The sequence below is a fragment of the Dromaius novaehollandiae genome, chromosome 7, assembly GCF_036370855.1.
Source record: "Dromaius novaehollandiae isolate bDroNov1 chromosome 7, bDroNov1.hap1, whole genome shotgun sequence".
Classification (NCBI taxonomy): domain Eukaryota; kingdom Metazoa; phylum Chordata; class Aves; order Casuariiformes; family Dromaiidae; genus Dromaius; species Dromaius novaehollandiae.
The window spans coordinates 22242868-22259824 of NC_088104.1; the positions used below are offsets into that span (position 1 = coordinate 22242868).

General features: G+C 36.3%; 1 protein-coding gene across 1 annotated transcript in view; it reads left to right on the forward strand.

Moving 5' to 3' along the window:
* Nucleotides 1-12916, forward strand: part of XIRP2 (xin actin binding repeat containing 2) — a 100532-nt gene extending 87616 nt beyond the window's left edge. Inside the window, exons 8-9 of the mRNA XM_064515501.1 lie at nt 312-9747; nt 12789-12916. Of these exons, the coding sequence (XP_064371571.1) occupies nt 312-9747; nt 12789-12883 (9531 nt within the window). The 3' untranslated portion in view covers nt 12884-12916. The remainder of the gene's footprint in view (nt 1-311; nt 9748-12788) is intronic.
* Nucleotides 12917-16957: the final 4041 nt, after the last annotated feature.

Genomic DNA, 16957 nt, shown 5'->3' on the forward strand with positions numbered 1-16957 from the left:
AAAGACTGCATTAGTTGCAGCAAAAGCCCCAAGACCGCTAAATCATCATTTTTCATTTTGCATGAACTACACATTTTCACATATATTCTGTGGTGTGATAGCACATCCCTTAGTTCTAAGGGTTGCTTTTATATGGTTCTGAGCAACCGCTAATGGATTGTGTCTTTCCAGTTCCTATTACAATTCTGTTGCTCAGATCCTTGCAGAGCTAGGCTTTTGTGAAGAACAAAAACAAAGTTTCTGATCATAGAAATTTTTTTATATGTTATATATAGTCTTAAAAAAAAAATTACCAATTTTGTTCCCTAAAGATTGAAAATGGGTACCAGGAAGTTATATGGCCTTCAGCAGTTAGTCGTTCTTCCACTACTACGACTTCAGCAAGTAGACTACGTGAAACTTCTACAGCAAGCAAAAAACAGTATGGAACTGCTGCTTCTGCAATGCCTTACACCAGGTCCCCTAAACATGGGAACGCAGAAAACTTTCCCACTACTTCTGCGCCAGCTCCATTGGAAAGGACAGGGATTTCCCAGTCCCCTGAGCCATCCACCTCTCCAACAAAGACCACTATCCCCAAAGATCTGTACTCAAAGCAAAGAAATTTATATGAATTAAAACGTTTATACAAACATATTCACCCAGAATTAAGAAAGAGCTTAGAAAAAGATTACTTAAATGAGATTTCTGGTATTTTATCTAGTGAATCTGAAGCAAGGAATATAATGTCAGGAGATGTACAGCAGGCTAGATATATTTTTGAAAACACTATTATCCCTCAAAAGTTTACAAGCCCAGAAAAAGAATATTTAGAATGGGATGAAATCCTAAAAGGTGAGGTTCAGTCTATGAGATGGATCTTTGAGAACCAACCTTTAGATTCAATTAAAGATGACTCACCAGACCCAGACAAAGTTAGAAGCATTGCAGAGCAAGAAATCATTGCAGGTGGAGATGTTAAATACACAACCTGGATGTTTGAGACACAGCCCATTGATGCACTGGGTGCACATTCTTCAGAATCTGCAGAAACTACAGACAAGATCCCAGAATTAGCTAGAGGAGATGTCCGCACAACCACATGGATGTTTGAAACTCAGCCATTGGACTCTATGAATAAAATTTATCATGATGAAGAACAAACATCAGTTGAGACTTGTATTAGAGAAATTTCTGGTGGTGATGTAAAAACTGTGAGGTACATGTTTGAAACACAGAATCTGGATAAACTTGGGCAGCTATACTCAGTGGATGAAGTTAACTTGCTGCAGCTGAGGTCTGAGCTCAAAGAGATTAAAGGAAATGTGAAGAGAAGCATAAAGCATTTCGAAACTCGTCCACTGTATGTTATCAGAGACAATTTAGGTCAAATGCTGGAGATTAAAACTGTCCGCCGAGAAGACACTGAGAAAGGGGATGTCAGAACAGCACGCTGGATGTTTGAAACACAGCCTTTAGACATGATTAACAAAGACCCAGTGGAAATTAAAGTTTTACGTGGAATCTCTATGGAGGAAAACGTCAAAGGTGGCGTGCACAAGGCAAAATGGTTATTTGAAACACAGCCTTTAGATACTATTAAAGAGGATTCAGAGGAAATGATCACTCAGAAAGAAACTATTTTAGGGACTGATGTTTCCAGAAAGTGCTGGATTTTTGAAACTCAGCCTCTTGATGCTCTGAAAGATAATGATGACAGAACTCGTCTCCCTCCTGAAGAAATAATAGGAGGTGATGTAACGGGTACTAAACATTTATTTGAAACTTTACCAATGGATGCATTAAAGGACAGCCTAGATGTTGGTAAGCTTCAAAAGGTGGTCACTACTGAGGAAGAAAAAGGTGATGTAAGACATCAGAAATGGATTTTTGAGACTAAACCTCTTGAACAGATCAGAGAAGAAAGGAAAGAATTTGTCAGAACTGTAAAGCTTGAAGAAATTGACAGAGGTGATGTGAATAGCTACAAAAATATATTTGAATCAAGCAATTTAAAAAAATATGATGAATCACAAAAAATCCATGTGGAGGGTATAATGAGAGGAGCTGTAGAGTTGAACAAAGCTCTTTTTGAAACAACTCCTCTCTACGCAATTCAAGACAGTCTTGGTAAATACCATGAGGTTAAAACAATTAGGCAAGAAGAAATTTTAAGAGGAGATGTAAGGAGCTGCAGGTGGCTATTTGAAACAAGGCCTCTTGACCAATTTGATGAAAGTGATAAAAAAATCCAAATTATCAAGGGAATATCTTCACAAGAAGTAATTTCTGGTGATGTGAAAACAGCTAAATGGTTGTTTGAAACTCAGCCTCTTGATGCTATTAAACATTTTAGCAATGTGGGAGAAGAAGAAGAAATTAAAGCAGAACAGAGGACAGACATTGTTAAGGGAGATGTAAAAACATGTAGATGGCTTTTTGAAACACAGCCAATGGAATCACTGTATGACAAAGTTGAGGTAGTGACTGACAACGAAGAAATACATAAAGGAGATGTCAAAACCTGTACTCGGCTCTTTGAAACACAGCCACTTGATGCAATAAAAGATGGCTCAGAAATAACAGAAAAACTACACACTGTGAATCGGGAGGATATTCAAGGAAGTGATGTCCGAACTGCATGTTGCCTTTTTGAAACAGAAAACCTAGAAAATATACAAGGAGAAGAAGGGAAAGAATTAAAACGAATAATGGAAATTGATATTCAGCCTGGGGATGTTTCAGCTATCAAGCATAAATTTGAAAGCCACTCATTAGACTCCATAAATTTCAGTTCAGAGGAAGTTCTGGAAAAAATTAAAGCTATTCAAAAACAGGAAATACAAAAAGGAAATGTTTTACATTGCCGATGGCTTTTTGAAAACCACTCGATTGATGCTATAAAAGAAAACCAGGAAGACAGTGCCTCAGTCAAAACTGTAACAGATATAAAGGGGGGGAATGTGAGGAAAAGCTGTTTTATTTTTGAAACTTTCTCTCTGGACCAAATTAGAGATGAATCTGAAAATACCAGCACCAAGAAAACCATTAGTGAAGAGGAAATAACAAAGGGAAATGTTAAAAACTATACAATGATGTTTGAAAACCAATCACTTTATGCAATTCAGGACAAAGAAGGGAATTATCATGAAGTAACAACAGTTAAAAAGGAGGAAGTGATTCATGGAGATGTACGTGGGACAAGGTGGTTGTTTGAAACAAAACCTTTAGATTCTATTAATGAATCAGATAATGTATACATTATTCGAGCTGTCACCCAGGAAGATATTCAGAGAGGAGATGTAAGCTCTGTCAGATACAGATTTGAGACTCAACCATTGGATAAAATTTCAGAAGATGAAAAAATAATAGTGCCCACTATCTGCAGTGTTGAAGGGGCTGATGTGAAGGCCAACAAACAATTATTTGAGTCTGAAGAGCTAAATAAGGGCACATACATAAGAACAGTGAGTGTCAGTGAAGTCCAGCATGGCAATGTAAAAACTGCCACCTGGTTATTTGAGACACACGCTCTAGATGAGATTAGAGCAGAGGGGTCAGAATATAAAGATGTCAAAACAGTCACAAAAGAAGATGTGCAAGAAGGTGATGTTCAGCATGCAGTATGGCTTTTTGAAAACCAGTCTTTGGATTCCATTAAGGAAACGGATGAAACTGAAATAAGAATAGCCAGGGAAGACATTCCGCAGGTAGATGTAAAAACGACAACATGGCTTTTTGAAACAACACCTTTCCACGAATTTAATGAAAGTAAGGTTGAAAAGCAAGAAATTATAGGCAAAAGTATCAAAGAAACTTTAAAAGAACTTTACTCACAAAAAGTTGTGGAGTCTCATGGAATTATCATTGAGTCAGACGAAATTGGAGATGTCAGAATGGCAAAGTATAAACTAATGAATCAAAAGACACCCGAAATACAAAAGGAAGAGATTATTAAAGGGGATCTAGGCAACATAATGATGAACCTTCTGTCCAGAAAAAGCACTACCAGAAAAGAGATTGTAGTAAATGACGATGAAAAAGGCAATGTTAATTTGACCAAAGCTCAGTTACTGAACAGATCAATAGATGATCATGTTGAAAAAGAAGAGATAGTGAGAGGTGATATACAGCAGGCTATAAAAAAACTATTTAGTAAGGATAGCTCCATAAAACGAGGAATTTTAATTCAGGAAAATGAGAGAGGTGATATTAACATGACGATATATTCTCTCCTTCACAAAAAGGATGGCAATAAAATCCAACGTGATGAAGTGATAGGTGGTGATGTGAAACGTACCGTTCACAACCTCCTGTCTTCTATAGCAAATAATGAAATATCAGAACGGACTAAAATAGAAGAAAATGAGAGAGGCAATGTTCAGTTTTTCACAACATGCATAGAAGCTGGAGCTCTGGACTATCTGAAACTGTTCCAGACAGGGTCAGATGAAACACTGACAATCAAGAAACAAGAAGAAGATGAGGAAGTAATTGCTGGTGATGTAGAAGGCACAAAGCTGTTGCTAAAGAAACACAAGTTCCCCATTCAACGTACAGTTGCTGAAACTGACATCATCCCCGGAGATGTGTCTAATGCAGTTAAAAATTTCACGGCAGAGCCACAGAATACATCTAGTCATGTACACAAAGAAGAAATTATAAAAGGTGATTTGAAGGCAGCTTTAAATTCCCTCAGCCAGGCCATAAGTCAAACAACAGTTAAAGAAAAGGAAGAAGTTATAAAAGCTGACATCCTGGCGATACTGAAGTCACTTGAAGAAGCAGCTTTTCAACTGAAAGAAGCAGAAAAGCCTGATGTCATACCTGGAGATATTAAGAGGACCATTGAGTCCCTTGAAAAGGCAATAAACAAAAAAATTGAAGTTCTGAAAGCGGAGGTTGTTCGGGGAGACCTTGATTCAACATTAAAGTCTTTAAAAGAAGCTCAGCTATCTTTCAAGGGCATAGACAAAGGAGATGTAATCAGCAGAGATACTCAGACTGCTGTGCAAAATGAACTAGAAATCTGTGCAGAAAAGAAAATGGTACAATCTGGAGAAAGGAGTCATAGAGATATAAAAAGAACTGCCAAACCAGCTTTTAAGCCATCTCAACAATTAGCACATGGTAACATAACCCAAAATCTAGCAAAGTCTGTTAAATCTCACCATGAATGTTACCAAGAAATGCAGGCTAAAAATGAGACTTTTCTGAAAGAAGCTGCAAAGGATACTGGAAAGATACATTTAGATCAAAAACAGAATACCGAGTCTCTTGGTATTAATATGAAACAGATGAATTTACCTAATTCACAACAAAAGAGCACCGAGAAAGTGGAAGAGTCAAGGGATAAAACCACAGTCCAGCACAATGGAGAAAAAGACACAAAATCTCTGACTGAACAACATATGAAAAATCAGTCTACCTTCTGTGGAAAAGTTAGGAGAAATGTAAGAACAGAGAAATCAGAAACATGCAAAGCTCTGAGGAAACACAGTATGTCCAGCAGCATGCAGTCCACTGGAAAAACAACAGAAAAGAAACAGGATTTATACAATGAACAAAAAAATAATGATTTTTCCAACAGAAACAATCAGAAGGAGATCATAAAAACAACAGAGATGTCAGCAGATGCTAATAACTCCCAATCCAAAACCACTCAGCAACCAGTGAAGATGGCGCCTAGTGAAATTTCGAAAGGGACAGACCGCTTTCAAAAGCATGTGCCAAAGACAGAAACAGAGCAATCTCAGCATTGTAGAGAGATTCTTGCCAGGAAAGAGATGAACACTGACCAAACGCAAGACGTAGTATCTATGACAGCAGGAGAGAGTATAAAAGACAAACAAAAACTCACACAGCAAACACATAGTAATTTTAAAGAAACTGAGAGCAGGAAAAGGACTGATATTCATCAGCAAAGTAAGAAATCAGTAGGACAGTTTACTGGAAAGACCAAAATGGAAGCTACTAAATCAGAGGCTCAATTTTCTGTAAAAATTCCTCTGAATCAAGCCAAGAATGTAATGGAGAAAGACATAACAGAAATGGATTCCCTATTCCCTCCTCCACCCTCACTTCCCCCATCACCGCCACCTTCAGTTACATCTTCTGAAAGTGAATTTCCTTTGCCTCCTCCACCACCTCCTTTAACATCTGATAAACAGATGTTTCTTTCACCATCATCACCTGGAGAAACGACCAAAGCTGAGTTTGATCATTTTCCTCCTCCTCCTCCACCACTACTACCAATAGATGACAAATCTGAAACTGAGTTCCTATCTGGTCTCCCTCTCCCACCACCTCCCCCACATCTTGTGATTCCTCCTACAATGCAACCAAGGCAGAAGAAAAAACATATTCCTAAATATCCAGAAGAATCACTGCCTCATTCAGAGCAAACTCATGCCAGTACTAAAGTGGCGGGTAAATCTATGGGTGTAGCATCATCACAAAACCTCATCAAAATGGAGCCCTCAAAGGGCCTGGAAGGTCTCAAGTCAAAAATGCCTCCTAAATTTGAACCAACAGTCCTTCAGATGCGCACAGAAACTGATATCACCAAAATTTTGGCAGAAAGTAGAAAGTCTGAAACACTGATGAATACAGTTAGTCATGAACAGAAACAAGAGAGCAGTCATACAAGAGCAGAGGAAGGAAGACGACTATCCTCTGTAACAGAAATGGCTAATCGTTCACCCAAGGCTCAGGAAGAGATATTACCGGTCCAGAAAAAAAAGATTTTTCCAGTGATGAAATCTCCTTCCATTCCTTCAGAGAGCAGAACGCAAATAAAACCCAAGCCTTATATTCGAAAATTTAAAACTCCATTAATGATAGCTGAAGAAAAATACAGACAGCAGAAGGAAGAGACAGAAAAAAGAGAAGTCAAAAGTTTTTGCTGTGAGTCAGACAAAACAAGCAACAAGGCTCAGGGAAGTCCAGCTGAAATGTCCTTACAAAAATCAAACAAGCAAGATCAAGGTCCTGCACAAGGTACAGCAGCCCCTGCAATACCACAGAAAATGACAATTTCTGATTCTGATTCTCATATCAATTTACAAGCAACAGGATTCAGAGGTGATAAAAAGCTATCTGCATCTTTAGCTGTACAATCGGCCACCGATCAACTTCAGAAAGCTTTAGAAGCCTCAGCAGAAGATCATAGTAGTAAAAAAGTACTACCAGGTACAAAACATAACGTATCATGTCAAATAGAAAAAATCCATCCAGATCAGACATTACATAAACCTGAGCAGCTGAAGAATGTGGAACAATTGTGCAAGCCTCAAAATAAAATCACTCCCCCTACATTCAAAGTTAAAACTATTAAGCTTCCCATTGTAGAGCAGAGCTTACAGGAAATTCATAAAGATTCTGAAATACACCAAAACCAGCAGGGAACTAATGTTCAAAATGTTTTCACACAACATAATCAGAAGAAGCAGAGAGAAGACATAAGCCTTACCATTAAGAAAAAAGAAAGAACTGCAAAGCAGGATCACCAAGAGCACATTAATGGGAATGTGCTAGCTGAAAAAACACATTCAAAACGTACAGAAAACATGCAAGAATTATGCAAACAGGACTTCAACCATATGAAACAAAAATTAGTTAGTGAAAATGAAACAAGACATGAGAAAATCTTGCTGAGGAAAGAAATAAATCAGGCCCATGTACCAATTCATCCAGAGAAAGATATAGTGACAATTCAGAAAAAACAAGAGCAGCCTAAGATTAAACCTGCAGTGAAAACAGTCAAGGGAAAAGTAACCGACAGACAGCATGACTCACAGACCCAAATTACTGAACAAAAGAAGGTGTGCGTTTCTGAGAGTAGAGTCCAAAAAAAAAATGTGTCCCAAGAATATAATAGTCTGCAAGAAAATGCATATGTCAAAGACAAAAGCATACAAGTAAAAGAAGGCCTCCTAAAGACAAAAGATCCAAAGCAAGATATTACACACAAAAAATCTTTACATTCTTCTTCACCACCGTATACTGAGGAAAAACATGCAGTAGATATATTAGATATTTTGAGAAAAAGAGAGGAACTGCAGCAAGTTTTGTGCAGGGTAAAACAGTTTGAAGATGAGCCAAATAAAAATGGTCTAAAAACATTTAAGACATTTTTAAATATTATCCCTGTCTGGCTAATAGATCAGGAAAAAAAGAAAAATATAGCTCATATTGTAACAGAAAATAATTTTGAAAAAATGAAAGAAGAATTATCTGATATTAAAACTCGAGCAATCAAAATGCTTGCCTCATGTGAAGATTCAATCCAAAATGCTGTGTCCTCAAGAATAGTGAAATCCAGAAATAACAGCACTACTTATCAAGGCCCTTCCCAGAAAATATCAGGAATTACTATTGGCTCCAATAAAAAAGACGTGCATAAAACCACAGGCACTATTAAAGAAGAAACAGTGCATCATGAAGCTAAACAGCAGTCCAATGGATTTAGACAGACAGAATCCAGATCTTCTCCGGCACTAAGAATGCGATCACCATCTCCTACTTACATAACAATTGAGTCGAGAAGGACAGACTCTCCTCTAAGGGAGATATCCTCTTCCCCTACCCAAAGAGAAGGGACTTCTCTACCCCACAGATCTGCAACGCCAAAAGCTAGAATTCAACGGCCACTGTCTTCTCCCTCTTCTCCAAGAAGCCAAGCTGAGCAACTGGCTAAGCTGAAAGACACCACAGCAAAATTATCACAAGGCGTAACACAGCATCGAGCTGTAAATCCACTTCCGATTGTAGAAAAAAGATCAGAAATCGTTAAATCTCCTGCAATACTTCGCCAACAAATTAAGATTGAAATGCATGCTAGGAAACCTTTATCCTCAGTAACTCCACCTGTATATGAATCTCAAATAACTGCTGGTACAGTAAAAAACACAGAAGAAGCACAAGAAGAAAGTAGAAAAGCAGAGAAAAACAACAACTACTGGTGCCAAGACCGATTAAACATTCCAGAACACTTACAGTCTCAGAGTGAAAGTTTAGATTCCACCTCAGTGACACAAAAATTTGAGAGTCCTAGGATTGATCAGCCAGGTCTTATTCATAGGTTTGAAGCATCAGAGACAGTAACACACACACAAAATGAGCCAACTACAGTAGTTGAGAGGTTAAGTAATGAAAGTGCGTATGAAAAGGGTAAGTTATTAGGAAAATTTGAGGACAAATCCATATTTGAAGTTAAGTCAATGAAAAGAGATTTCAAAAGTGGTGAAGTGAAGAGCAAAACAGAGGAGAGAATACACATATTTAACCAAGATGAATTTGGTACGGACAGCCAAAGAAAGCAAGCTAATTTCCAAAACTCTTCTTGCTGGCAGCTGAGAGAAACAACGCAAGATATATCTTATAAACCAGGGCAATGTGAAGATAAAGAACAGTCATTTCAACCTGCAATATGTTTGGAAGCCAAGTCCCATAATGAATATTCTTCTGATAGGGATTCATTAACAAACACAGTAGTTGAATCAAGAACTGCTACCTCAACTTCACAAAATGTTGATGGTGTGCAGTCAGGATTTGGCTTCAAGCATGCCCCCCCAACATATGAAGATGTTATCTCAGGACACATTCTGGATATTTCTACTGCTGATTCACCAGAAAAGCTACTGAGAAATTTTCAGAAGACATGGCAAGACAGTGAACAAGTTTTTAAAAGTCTTGGTTACACTGCCTCAGATACTTCTGAAACTGAAGTGAGAAGCAGCTTCCATGAGGAAGCAGAGTATTTCAGTGGTAAATAAGCATGCAAAGTGTGAAGAAACTAAAACAATTTTAAGCATTATCATTCACCATCAGTGTGTTGTGCAGTAATGAATAATGTGTTTATAATCAAAGGATGAAACAACATAAAACTAACAAACTTTTCATAACTTTCACTGTCTCTCCTCTTGTCTCAGCAATCTTTTACCATCTTCCCTTTCCAAGGGCATCTGCTTTGAGTGATGTGCTGAATGTGTGCCTAACAAATACTGACATGTTGAGTTTTGAGACCTTTTTTGCTAAGGTAAATATTGTATTTGAACTGGTACCATAAAAGATTACATAAAATCATTACTATTTTGTTTGAGAAATACTAACGTTAGAAAATGTGCACAGTATGCATCTGATTTTTAATGCTTGCAAATAATGCAACATGCTTTTAATTGAGATAGTGTTGCCTGTATAATATAGCTATAAAGATAAAATGTTTGTTTTTATACACAACTATTTTTATTTTATTAAAGCACAAGATGTGAAATATAACAAAATGAACTATGTTTGGATGGGCTTCCTATTTGAGTAAAATTACTGAAATAGTTTACAAAATACCATGCAATTTTTTAAAAATTTTCATGCTTCTTGCTGGAGGATTTCACCTACTGATACAGCCCTAGTCTGAATTAAGGCAGCAAACCCACGTATTATTTGATGCCTGAGTACAGGTCTCACAGCACTAAGGAGCTGAGCCAAAGTCACCGAATTCCCTTCAAAAAATCTGAGCCTGTTTATTTTTTCATATTGAAGTATATGAAAATAGAACATATACTCTTTTGTCATGGAAAATGACATTAAAATAGTATTTAGATTACAAAGGCACTTGAAAATTAGAAAATATTACACTTGCCATTACTTGATAAACCTTAATATTTTCCCTTTGTGCATCTACTCTGAGCACTGAATATGGATGGGATCCTGTGGGAAAACCAGATGTCCCCATAGCTTTGAATTAGTCATCTGCAATACATGAACAGAATACAGATGCTTGACCAGTAATGAAAATGGCAGAACAAAGCTAATTAGTGCCCTACCTGCATAACTTCTAAATAGCAGGCTTGACTTTGGGTCCCCAGCTCTGTGCCCTGTGAAAAGAAGGGTGCTACCTGTGCTCATGCTAGATGGCAAAAACAGAGTTAAGCATGAGTAGCTTGTGATCCTGTAAAATGAAGAACAGTCCGACTATGGTCTAGCAAAAGACGTTAAGCATAGAGTTCATGTCAAGATCAAGTCAGTAGGAATACCCAGTACCAGTAGAAATACTCAGTTGAGTATAAATGTTGACAATTTTAAATAACAGACCAGCCTTACCCCAAATGATCTTCTAGAACTGTTCACATGATTAATTTTCATGAAGATGAGTATTTGGTTTCACTATTCAGTCCTGGAAGCTCCTTTGGGATAAACTGCCCCAAATCCCAACAAAGTGACCTTCACACTTACACTTTAATACTCCCTCTTTTTCTTGGCTTTTCTTTCTTATTGACTGTCACCCTTCAAGGCACAGCACTCGCAATCAGCTATCCAACTAAAGTGTGACAGTGAACCAGTGGGACAGTTTTCCAGGAGACATCTGTCTTCTTTACTGTCTTCCCAATCACTTTATACCTTTCCATATTATCACAGAGCTTGACTCTTTTCTCTTCTCCCTCTTTACACTCAGAATACTTCTGTACCTAAGAATATTTATTTAAGTGAATCCTTATGGTTGGCTGACATGACCAGTCTCAACAACAACAACAAAATCTGTGCTCAGACAACCAGGAGACATGTGGAAATGTTGGTTAGAATTCAACATCTGCCCGACCCCAGTCTGTCAGTCCATTTTGAAACGATATTGAAGCTAAATTTCAAGATTTCTATTTCATGACCAACAATTTTTTTGTTTTGTTTTGTTTTGTTTTTGCTAGTGGTTATTCTTTTTACAAGTTCTAGATTATTTCAAAGATATTTAATTTCTCTTTTAGTATTTTTCACAGCTCTCATTACGGATAGTAGAGATATGTGGTAACTACAGCTGTAGCTATAAAATCGACACCGCTTTTCCGACCTGATTTATGAATTACTATAAAATAAATACCAGCAGACAAACTGAAAATAGACACAATGTTGCAATGGACCAAATTTTCTGCTGATATCAAGGGGCATTTCTCTGCTGGTGTCAGTGAAGATTTATCTATTCCAACAGTGATTTGGTCCACTCTTTGTATTTGCCTGCTAGTACAGTTTCCAAAGCAATTCATAAATCAAGACAGAACAGCAGCACAGCCCAACTGATTTGTCCATTATCTCTTTCTCTCTTCTGCCCCTTACTGGTATGGAATAAACCTTCTACGTGTGCTTTGTAGTTTAGAGAAAACTAGTTTCCTTTATAATTAATTATGCTTCATAAAAGAAAAGTTAGCTAATATTATGACTGTAGCTAACTCAGTCTTGAAAATTAACAGAACAATCAGGTCTCAAAATTAAAATTGCAAAAATCACAAATAATTATGTCCATAGCATATCAGGATCATATGAGTGTACAGTTTGCAGGTTACCACACAAGTGGAGCTCTTCAATGTCCTTTTGGCATGATTAAGCAAAACTTCCTCATTAGAATTTCAAACATCTGCCCCCTGATTATGTATCTCTAAATCATATTGTAGATTCATAGATTATACGTACATTAACTCCGTTACACTTATATTAATAAACCTTTTATTATATTATCTCATTTCACAAAATAAATATTTATTAAGAATAAATGGGAAATACTGTGCATGAGATAGTAAAGTAAATAGTCCTTTCAAATGTATGGATTCTGAAAAGGTGAGTACTTTTTCATTTTCAAAGTATTACTGTTAGTTACAAAAATGGAACCCTAAAATTGATAGCTATCAGTACACAGATAAATAGAAGAAAACTACAACTCTGAGAGTAGCAAAGCATATTTAATACGGACTAATAAAACTAAATCATAATATTTGGCTACAGACTTTTTAATATCTATAATGTAACTTTTGAATATTTGATTCTAGAAACTGCAGCTTCAGGAAAAGGAAATATGCACACTTTGTCAACAGAGAGTTTATCCAATGGAATGCCTAGTTGCCGACAGGCAGAATTTTCATAAATCATGTTTCCGATGTCACCACTGTGGCAGTAAATTAAGGTAAGAACTAACTGCATGTTCATTCATAGAAAATCTGCATCTGAATATAAACAGAGTTGGTGATGTTATTTTCAACTGAGCTATTCAGCCTATAGGATGTTGGGTTGACTGGGAAGTCACCTGGATTCCCCTTCTCTTCTCTGCTACTGACTTCTGCTTTGTGCCTTGGAACAAGTCCTTAAAATTCTCTAAAGAAAAGCTTAATCCACATACTATGCACAAAAATTCAGAAGGTATTTCTTCCTACTGGCTACTGTAGACCTTCAGGAAAGCTCATAAACAGGAAGCAGGAGACCCAGAAATTTGGTCGGGATTTAAGACATCTGAATGTAGGCCAAATTTTGTCTCACTTCTCTTCATAAAATGAACGATGACAGTTCTCTGTCTTAGCAAGGCACTCTTGCAACCTTTATATGAAATGTAACATTTATTGCTGTGATTATCAAGCTGGAAAGGCTAGCAGTTCTTATCTTAAGAGGTTATCTGAGGTTAGTTACACAAATTTCCTTGACTTCATTTAGGAGCAGAATTCAAATCTAACTGAACACAAGTGTGGCTGAATCTTACAATTCAGTACAAAGGCTACAGAAAACTGACACTGTACAATGTATTTTCTCCTATTTTGTAGAAAAATAGAGGCTTCAGTCTTCAACGCTATGAGGGAAAAAAAATCCAACAGCCCCAAAGTGCTGTAGAACATTCCTTTTTGAAGCTTATGTTGTGCAATAATTGAATAAGTTTATGTTCTCCCTAAAATCACAAAAGCATGATTCTTCTCCTTCAAGAACCTGATTAATTTTGAAATTGTATGGGAATTTGCAAATAAAAGTTTTAAATACTGTGTTTTTTCTGTTTAGAATTGTGCAGTACATTGAATTTGCTCTCTTTTAACTCCTCCTATCTTTATACACACTGTCACATAGGGGCACTTGAAATACCAAGTAAAGTGTCAAATTCATGCTAGATTTATGATTTCTAGAAGTGTAAAACAATTCTTTTTCTATTTGGCAGCTTGGGAAATTATGCATCTCTCCATGGACAAATATACTGTAAACCTCATTTTAAGCAACTTTTCAAATCTAAAGGAAATTATGACGAAGGTTTTGGACACAAGCAACATAAAGAATTATGGAATTCTAAAGATCAAAGTAGCTCAGCTAGCAATATTCACGCTGAAGAAATAAATCCCATTAATGGTACGCTTGTTGAACCTAAACTAATTACAGAAGTTGATCAAGACTTGTACTCAGGTACTGAATGTATCCATCTTGAGATTTTGGATGATCATTTGAAAAAATCCACAGAAAGAGGTAAATTAAAAATTACGTGGCCTCCCTCAACAGATGATGCAACACCTAAGAAAACATTTTCTATTGAAGAAATGACTAAGGTGAATAAGCCAAAGTGGCCCCCAGAAGGTTTTGCTCAAGATGATTCTAGTTTACATGCAAATAAACCTCTGGGCAATAAAAAGGAACCTCAGAAAGAAAATGTCCATAGTGATCTGAAAGAGCAAAAGAAAAACGACGTTGTGGATGCACAACAAAATCAACACTCATCCTTTAGCTCTGTGTCCGAAAAAGAAGCGATCAGTGTCTGTGAAAGAAAGATAAATGAAGCAGGCAATATGGAAAAAGATAAGGAAACTGAGAATGTGCAAGATAAGCTGAATAAAACAGGAGGATCACAGATTAGCAAGGAAAGTGTTAAGGATATTAATGAAGGTGTGCACAGTGCTGAGAAGGAGCAAGAGAAAAAAATTAATGAAACTTATGATGTAGAAGTTGTACAGGTTACTAACATTGATGATGAAACAGTACAAAAGAATCATAAACAGTTCAGCTTGAGTAATAATACTAATAATAATAATAATAAGTACACCACTTTTTCACATATGAACATTTGTAGCCAGGAAACATCTCTCTCAGCTACGTCTAACCCAATGACAAAATTAAGTCATGAAATTTTCACTGCATCTCAGCATGCATTTAAAAAGCTGGAAAATCAGTCTGGAAATGAAGAAATATTTGAGATATGTGAGTCTCAAGAGAGCTATTCTAGCGATACTGTAACTGTTTCACTGGATGAACAGAATTCCAAACATAAGGATGCTGTTACCTCTAATAGTCTTGTTCAATTCAATAAAGACGCCACTTGTCAGAAGTCTTGTACTAGTACCACATTAGTTTTAAAGGAGGCCACTAATACAACATTCCCAATTGATATGGAGTTGATATGCACTGTGGAAGAATCAGAGCATGACAAAAATATAAATACTGTTTTATCTGACACTGCGAAAACATCTTCTTTTCTTAATAAAGACAGCCTGGTTTTAAATATTGGTCTATTAGATTCTGTAGACATAACTAAAAATTCTTCCAGCCCATATTCAAAAGAACATGGGAATTATGATCTGGAACTGAATGATATTAATGTCTGTCAAGAAGATGAAATAATCAAAGTGTCAGAGGATGACATAAGCACAGGTTCAGATTTACTGAGCTCAAGACATTCAGCTGTTCCATCATCCCGAAGAGAGAAAGTTAAGTCTGAACAGCTCACTGTAGAAGAGCAAATTAAAAGAAATAGATTCTATGATGAAAATGAGTAAAACAGCTAAGTGATAAGCTACATTTGTCACATGTGGTAAAATTTAATTTATGTCTGCACTTAACGGTTTAGGCATTTATTCAGTCCAGTTATTTTATAGTCCTTCTTAAAGAACTTAATATCCAGAGATTGTATATGAAGATTTGTATTATATACTGTCAATTACTCAGACTTTACTTACTTAGTTTACATTTACAGCAAGGAAGAGGCAAAAATGAGCCCTTTTTTCAGTCTGTTATGAAAACAACTTGTATTTCTATGGTCAACAACTTGTATTTCTATGTTGCAAGAAAAAATATGACTGTCCTGCCGAAACATAGTAATTCAATTTTATTCTTTATCATTTGCTACAAATTAAGAGGTCAAGCACCTGGTGTGCACAAAATGATGAAAAGTTCCACAATTATTTTTCTTCATTTATTATTATTATCGTAACTAAATGAGCTGTTGCTCCATGACATTTTATGTACATTTGTTTTGTTAGCTCATACTAGAGAATTTTTTTTTTTTGCAATATCATGCAGTAGGTAGCTTGAAATGGACTAGTTATTGAATAGTAAACAAAATTGGTTGGCAAGTAGTACTGTTTTGCTATATTCCTAGAATTACTATGGCATTCTATTGCATGACAGAAAAAAAAAAAGTGTGTAAATTTTAAAGCAAATAGCATAAAAAAGAGCATCATAATCAGAACTGGAACAATACTCAAGATTTGGGAAAACTGGACAACTAAGACCAGTGATTGTTTTAATAACTAATTCAAAATCATTTTAACTGAAGCAGCTCCCCAGTTCCATATTTAAACTTGTAAAAACTTCTGCAGATTTAGCACTGTTTGGATTATTATCTATTTGCTCTCTTAACATTATTCTAGCTTGCATGAAACAGCAACATGTCATTTAACTGTTGACAATGCATAATAAAAAAGCACTTCACAACATGTATTTTGTGAAGTTTTTTTATGAATATACACATATGGTTTTTCTTAAACAGCCTGTGAAATTCTTCATGCTAAAATTACTTTAATCTCAGTTTATCAGAGTGAAATCAAAGGAAAATGAAAACACAGTTTTCAAAATTATTTCTAAACTACCTGACAGAGACAGCTGTTTGGAATAAGTTACAGTTAGGATAGGCTGACATTAAAATGCTTAGGAAATTACTGTGCAGATTTCCAGAACAAAATACCTGCTGCAGTAGAACACGTTGCCCAAAGGAATGTGATTGTGGGTGGGTGGGATATCTGCTTATGACTCGTCATCTATATAGAAATACCTATACAGAATATGCAGGCAGAAAAGCTAGATACACTATTTCTCTTTCATGAGAATATGAAAAGTGAAGCCTCCTCTTCATGCACCATGCTTCACTCCTCTGTAGTACTCTTATGAAAGGTAAGTACAGGAAAGATCTCTTAAAATAAAT